Below are 7,500 nucleotides of genomic sequence, written 5' to 3' on the forward strand. Positions count from 1 at the left end.
AGATCCCGATACCAAACGCGAGAACATTATTTTCTTCTCGAATCCATCAACCCTTTTAATTGTCCATTGAATGTTAAACTACGCTACGTGGCTTCTCTACGCTTGTAGATTCATTAACTATTTGTAAAAATGAAAATGAAATTTGTTCTCCGGCCTTATACGATTATATAGCGGACTTTTACTGGCATGCCAGGATATTAAATAGATCCTTGGTATTCTTTCTTTCTTTCTCTCTCTCTCTCTCTCTCTCTCTCTCTCTCTCTCTCTCTCTCTCTATCTTTCTCTTTCTATATTTTTCTCTCTTTGTCTCTCGTCTTCTTCGTACAAACAGATCGTGCGTCGTCTCGTCCTGAGCCCTGGGCTTTTCAACGTAAAAAGAGAAGAACTGGAAGAAGGGTGAAGAGAAGAAGAAGAAGAAGAAGAAGCAGAAGGAGGAGGAGGAGGAGGAGGAGAAGAAGAAGCAACCGATGGCATCGCGGCTCCTGTTTTACGGCACGTTGAGCTTGTCAGTGCAAGTATGCCAGATTAACTCGGACTCGTTAGTAGGCCCCGGCATTACTGCACCCTACAACACTACTCTTAACGTCGCCGCACGGTTTCTCACAAACGAAGATTGAATTATTCAAGATCAACTGTGTCCCCCGCTGGTCTCTCCTTCTTTCCCTCCCTTTCTCTTTCTCTTTCTCTTTCTCTCTCTCTCTCTCTCTCTTTCCTTCCTTCCTTTTTTCTTTCTCTTTCTAGGTCTCTTCTCTCGTGCTACAGAGCACGATCACTTCTCGCGACTACTTCGATGTGTGGCCCTTTCGACCGATCCGTATGGCTGGCTGGCTGGCTGGCTGGCTGGCTGGCTGGCTGGCTGATCGAAGGAAAACCAAACGAATCGTCGATTAAATGAGGACGAGAAGAGAAATAGAGAAAGACGACGGGAGTTTTAACGAGAAACGCCTCGTTTCTCTTCCATTTCGTTTTCTTCTTTTTCATCTTTTTTCCTTCCTCTTAACCACCCGTTTCAGTTTTCTTGTAACGACATCGAGAGACGTAGATTCGTGGAAATCGCGAAAGCAAAGCCGTCCGATCGATTTGTAAAATTTCGATCGAGATCTCTCTCTCTCTTTCTCTTTCTTTGGTCGATGCGTGAACGATCGATTCCCTGTCTAACCCCTGTAGATGTACCCTACCCTACCCTCCCTACCCTCCCTCCTTCCCTACCTACCTACCTACCTACCTATCTACCTACCTACCTACCTATCTACCTACCTACTTACCTACCTACCAGCATATCGTATCGTCGCGACCAACCACGAGTGTCCTCTTCTTGTCGTCGACTAGCCCCGAGACTTAACAAAAACCATACCTCGGCAGACGTGAAGTATCGCCCGGTTATCCTTGATCCCTCTCGCTTCCACGATTTTCTTCTTTCCCTTCTCGGTAGAGAGGTTTTCTCCTTCGACAGTAAGCTCTAACTCTCTTCTTCCTACCTTCTACGAATTTAATATGTCAAACTACTACGTTGAAAACGTGCTAAATTCTCCCCAACCCATCCGACTACACTCCACACTCTCCCCTCTTTTTCCCTTCACTCCCATGGCCTGTTCGTCGTACGTGTTAACCCGTATATTTCGTTCTTATTGCATCGAATGTATCTGAGGAAAAATTTTTATTTAATGGAAAAAGAAAAAGGAAAAAAGGGAAAAAAAATAAAAAGATAGAAAATTACTACATGTATCGTACAAAAAAAAAAAAATATATATATATATATAATGGAAAGAACTATTTCAATTAACGTTGCCAGATACTTTTCGAATATATTGTATATAAAAGAGAAAAAAAAAAAAAAAGAAACAAGAAAAAAGATTCAATCGATAGGATACCATCTACATATCTCTTATGTTCGACTTATAGAACGTATCAGGAAAAGATTTTTCATGAAAAATAAATGAAAAGAAAGAAAAAGGGGGGGACAGGGGAAGGGAGGGAGGGATACTTATTAGAATATTTCGAGATCCATTTAATTTCAAATCGAAGAAAATCTTTCGATCGACATTCGATTTACAAAGAAATATCTCTAAAGGAGATAATAAATATTATCGAAAAATAACTATGTACGTTGTTAAAAGCGTCTAAATAATTTTTTTAACAACTTATAGGGAAAAAAAAAATTAAAATTGAAGAGAAAGAAGAAGAAGAAGAAAAAAACAAATTTGGAAAAATTATTTCAATCGTTAGAGGGTAGGGGGTAAGAAAAGAAAAGAAAAGAAAAGAAAAGAAAAGAATAGAAAAAAGAAAGAAAGGAAAAAAAAACAGCAACAACAACAACAAAAGGAAAGAGAGAAAGGAAAAAAAAAGGAAGAAGGAAAAAAATAAAAATACTTCGACCTCGATGAGGATCGAGAAGAATTCGTGCTAAGATTTTCGTGGAGCGTGAGCGTTAACGACGCGTTAAATCGTCGAAAAAAGAAAAAAAAAAAGAGAAAGAAAAAGGATGAGAAAAAGAGAGAAAGAGAGAAGCCGAGGACGTGGACGACCGAATATGAGAGCCGACGCGTTCCTTCTTCTCGAATCTCATGCGATATGTATCGCCTTGTGAGTAATCGTTGAGTGCCGAGTGCCCGTATTATGAATGGCTTTCCGTTCACTTGCAAATGTAACTATATATCAGGGCGTTAATTACGCAAATGAAATGTATATTATACGAATGTCAACAATTCTTTCATTGGAATCATCTTTCTCTCTCTCTCTCTCTCTCTCTCTCTCTCTATCTCTCTATCTCTGTCTCTCCTATCCTTTTCTCTTTCTCTCTGTCTTTCTCACAGGCGTACGTACGCACACTTATACACAAATAAACTTTCTTGTCCCACCGACGACGTTGTCCTCCGTTTAAGAATTAAGCTCTTCTTCCACCGTGAGATCTCATGACACATCGATCGAAACTCAGTGATCCTCAGAGAGAATAATAATCGAGAATGATCATCCCTCCATATATATATATATATATACATTTATCTATTTATCTATCAATTTCATTCTAATATCTTATTCTAAGAAAAAAATGTTTCTAAAGAAAAAGGAGCGGCCATGTTAATTCCTCTTCTTTTCTTCTCTGTCTCTCTCTCTCTCTCTCTCTCTCTCTCTCTCTCTCTCTCTTTCTTTCAGTCTTTTCCATTTTTCTCTTTTTTTCTCTTCATTTTTTATTTTCCTTAAACATTACAACGAGATGAGAATTCTTCATAAACGATTACGATCGATATTATTCTATTGCGAGAACGTACGATTGTACGATTTCATCGATACACGAATAACTACGTATATTATTTTTCTTCAATAATATAGGAAAATGGATATCTACGTATGTATGGTGTCAAGAACGTGAGACTCTGTACGATATAATAATTCGTCCGTTCTGTAATATGAAGTATCTCTTTTCAATCGATATATTGATCAATTTGAGCGAATCCAAACAAAAAGAAAGAGAAAGAGAGAGAGAGAGAGAGAGAGGGAGAGAGAGAGAGAAAGAGAGAGCGAATAAAATAAAATAAAAGCAAAAAAGAAAAAGAAATTACAGAACGATTTATGGTAGAACGCAAGAGAGAAAGGATTTTTTCTTTTCTCCTTTTCTTTTTCTTTTTTACATAAATTACGTAAAAAAAAAAAAAAAAAAAAAAAAAAGGAAAAAGGAAAAAGATAAGAAAGATGAGAGCCACTGCATACAAACTTGGGAAGAAGAATATGGACGCTCGATGGTGGGAATACATGTGCACGAGCATGCCGCGCACGAAAATTCATATCCACCGTTGGCGAGCGAAGCCAACGCATAAAGGCAAGCCACGACCATCGAAATATATTTGCGCATACATTTTTTCTTTGCGCGAGAAGGGGAACCAAAGGAGTAGAAAAAATGAGAAAAAGGAGAAAAAGAGAAGGAAGGAGAAAAAGTAAAGGAGAAGGAGGAACAAGAAGGACTAAGAAGGGGTAGGGTAAGGGCGGTGGTGAATGTTATAGGGGTATGGGATATGGGCAATGGTTATACAATTCCGCCGAGATACTCCCTCTCGCAAAATAAAAAAGGGATCATTGCGGCTTAAAATAAACGTGCGAGCTTTCAAATACATTATCGAACGAATTCTTGTTTATGGTATATTCCAAAAAGGTTGAACAACGTTGGCCCATCATTCGTTTCCTTTCTTCCTTCCTTTTCTTCCTTTCTTTCTTTCTTTCTTTCATTCTTTCATTATTTATTTATTTATTTATTTATTTATTTATTTATTTATTTATTTATTTATTTCCACCTCTTTCCCCACCCCACCTCACCACCCCCACTCAATATCATTGTCGTAGTATAATAAAATTCTTTACGGAAAGAAAAAAAATCACGACAAAAGGGAAAAAGTTCAAATTCTATTCGAAATTAAATATGTCGCATCGAACGATTTACCATTTTAATTTACGCTTTACGATTATACAATTTTAATTCTTATTTTCTTTATATCTACGAACAAATTTCTACATCTTATGAATATTTCAATGTATCACTTGTATTCTTTAATATTATTATTATATTACGTTACATTTATATTTACGTATATATGAAAATCGTGAGAAAAAAATGTACAACGCGAAATGGAAATTAAATTTTTTCACGATAAAATAAAATAAAATTTACATATATATACATATATATATATATATATATATATATATATATATATATATATATATGAATATGTATATGTATATGTATATGTATATGTATATGTATATGTATATGTATCTGTGAGTTGAAAGTTACACGGCTTGTAACTAAATGATATTACCATTGAAAAGAGTTCGCTAACTGAATGTTTTCAGTCACCAAGGATTATTATACGATTATGAGATAATAATAAACCATGGTGTTTCACGGGTTAGCTAAAGCTCCAGCCATTTATATTCTAACGGACAATTTAATCTAACTGATCGGTCTCTGCTAAGACGATAACGCAACGACATAGAAATAACAACGGTAGTCGACGGAATTATAGTCGCGAACCTGAGGTTTTGTGTAGGATCACGTACCACCTTTCGCTTCTCGCGTTCAAGATGAAAGATCGTTGGGACGCGACCTATCTGCCTCGTTGTCTCTCGACTTTTATACGACGAAACAATTTCTCGTTTGGTTACGAGAGGGTTAGCCAATCGACGTTGATAAGAACGTTGATAAACGAGAAACAAAAAGAAAGGAATGAAAAGAAGAGAGAAAGAGAGAGAGAGAGAGAGAGAGAGAGAAAAGGGGGAGGGGAGGAGAAGGGAGGGAGGAGGGAAGAGAAGAAGACATACGCGAGTCTATCAAAGTCTATTTATGCAGATTTTACGATCGGTGCACGGTTCATGAGATAAACTCGTTTCAGCTCGTCTTAGCTCGTTTCAGTTCGTCTAAACTCAACTCTCAATTGGCCGAAGTTTAACCGTTTCGTAGGAGCCACTTTGAAAATGGTACGAGATAAAATCCTTAAATTCCTTAAGTGGATATTTATGAGAAACGAAAAAGAATACGAGAACTAAGTGAGCATAATTCGTGATCATGATCTTATCGAATATCACATCATTTCTTTCTTCGAATTTCTATATTATCGTAAAATAATAATCGACGATGTAAACCCCCCAGCCCCACCTCCACCCCCACCTCGTACGATTATTTTACGTAAATAAGTATATAATGTTTAAGTAACTGAATATACATACCTACGTAATAATTTTATACAGATGCATGCACACGTACGTACACGCGCGTACACATAGAAGATAGAATCATTTTCTATCATTTTACAACCAGCATGTAACATCGTCTAATTATCAATTGAAAATTTTGCCCAAGTAAAATAATTGCGCGTGTTTTCTATGGTAAACATAGCTTTGCGGCACGCTAAGTGAAAAGATAGAAAGAAAGAGCGAGCGAGAGAGAGAGAGAGAAAAGAAGAGGGTTGAAAGGAATCAAATCTTTAACTCTTTGGCAACGTTCTACTCTACGTCTTTGAATATAAAAAATAAAAATGAAAAAATAAAAATAAAAAATGGAGAGAGAGAGAGAGAGAGAAAAAAAAACAGAGAAAACTTGTTTCACTATTGCGTACCGTCGACACGAAACCCTCCTCATTCTCATCCTTATCCTCATCCTCATCCTCATTCTCATCCTCATCTTCTTCTTCTTCTTCTTTCACTTCTTCTTCTTCTTCTTCTTCTTCTTCTTCTTCTTCTTCTTCTTCTTCTTCTTCTGTTGCTGCTTCTTCCTCTACTTCTTCTTTGGACGAGGGGTCGTAGGTGAAGGACGAACCGCCGCGAGTGTACCGAACGGTGCTCTTATAGCATTTCCTTTCATTGACGACGACACTGTGGTTATCATTTCTTCTTCTTTCGCAAATTATAGTGGACAGCGCACGACGGACGGCCACAGCAGACGGTTTGCACAAGTCCTCGGCGTAACAGCCTGTTAGCACTTCGTGAGAGAAGAAAAGAGAAGAAAAGACGTAGACGAAAGATAAAGATAAAGATAAAAAGAGAGAGAGAGAGAGAGACAGACAAAGAGAGATTTTCTTTCCCGTTCTTTGTAATACGCTTGAAAATTCCATCGTAGGTACGGCACAGCATTACGAGGGTAAACGGTGCCACGCAATTATGCCGCTTTAGCGGCAAGGAGTCGTAAACAAAAGAAGAAGAAGAAGAAGAAGAAAATAAAGAAGAAGAAAGAAAGAAAGAAAGGTGAGAAAAGGAAAGATAATCTCGCGAGAAACGATTGAAAAAGGGCAAGAACGGTTGGGTTCGTTGACGAGGACTATCGCGTCTCGTAAGTAACTCTACGACGACGACGACGACGACGACGACGACGATCGTGGCTGGAACGCCGAATGACTTGAAAACGGTTCGACCTTTTGAACCTCCGACCAACCAGACGGGTTTAATTAGAAACTTTATAATCACGTAAGAAAATGAATATTCGATTCGATTCGATTTCGTGACTCCAACTTCGAGAAAGTTGATTTTCCTTATTTCACGTGGAAATCACGTCGAATCGTTTATCGTCGAGAGTATTTTAAAATGGGAAATCTAATTTCTAAAGATTTTCGATTTCTAGCGAATTTTCTTTCGCAATGATAACTTCTTTCCTAAAGAGAGATAGAGAAAAAAAGAGAGAGAGATAGAGAGAGAGAGAGATAGATAGATAGAGAGAGAATGTGCGTATCTCGAGAAATTGTTAATCCACGAAGAGTTCGATTCACACGATGATCTCTAAGAGAATCTCGAGAAAAGAGAAAGAAAGAAAAAGAGAAAGACAGAGAGAGAGAGAGAGAGAGAGAGAGAGAGAAGCGTGCCCGATCGAGCACATTCCATCGATAATCGTGAACGTCGAAGATCGAAAGAAGGCCCACTCTCTGAGAGAACTCATAAGCGATTTTGATTCCAACCAAGGCAAGCAAGCAAGCAAGCAAGCAAGCAAGCAAGCAAGCAAGTAAGTAAGTAACTAAGTAA

At 37.8% G+C, this 7,500-nt stretch overlaps 1 protein-coding gene across 3 annotated transcripts in view; it reads right to left on the bottom strand.

The window, feature by feature from the left end:
• LOC124426245 (lysine-specific histone demethylase 1A) overlaps window positions 1–7,500 on the bottom strand; it is a 129,963-nt gene that overhangs the window by 80,438 nt on the left and 42,025 nt on the right. Inside the window, exon 12 of one of the 3 annotated variants that reach the window (XM_046967909.1) lies at window positions 5,774–6,469. The exons of the other annotated variants lie outside the window; for them this stretch is intronic. Coding sequence (XP_046823865.1) covers window positions 6,000–6,469 — 470 coding nt within the window. The 3' untranslated portion in view covers window positions 5,774–5,999. Of the gene's footprint in view, window positions 1–5,773; window positions 6,470–7,500 lie in introns of those variants that run through there. 3 annotated transcript variants of the gene reach the window in all.

The sequence above is a fragment of the Vespa crabro genome, chromosome 1, assembly GCF_910589235.1.
Source record: "Vespa crabro chromosome 1, iyVesCrab1.2, whole genome shotgun sequence".
Taxonomy (NCBI): domain Eukaryota; kingdom Metazoa; phylum Arthropoda; class Insecta; order Hymenoptera; family Vespidae; genus Vespa; species Vespa crabro.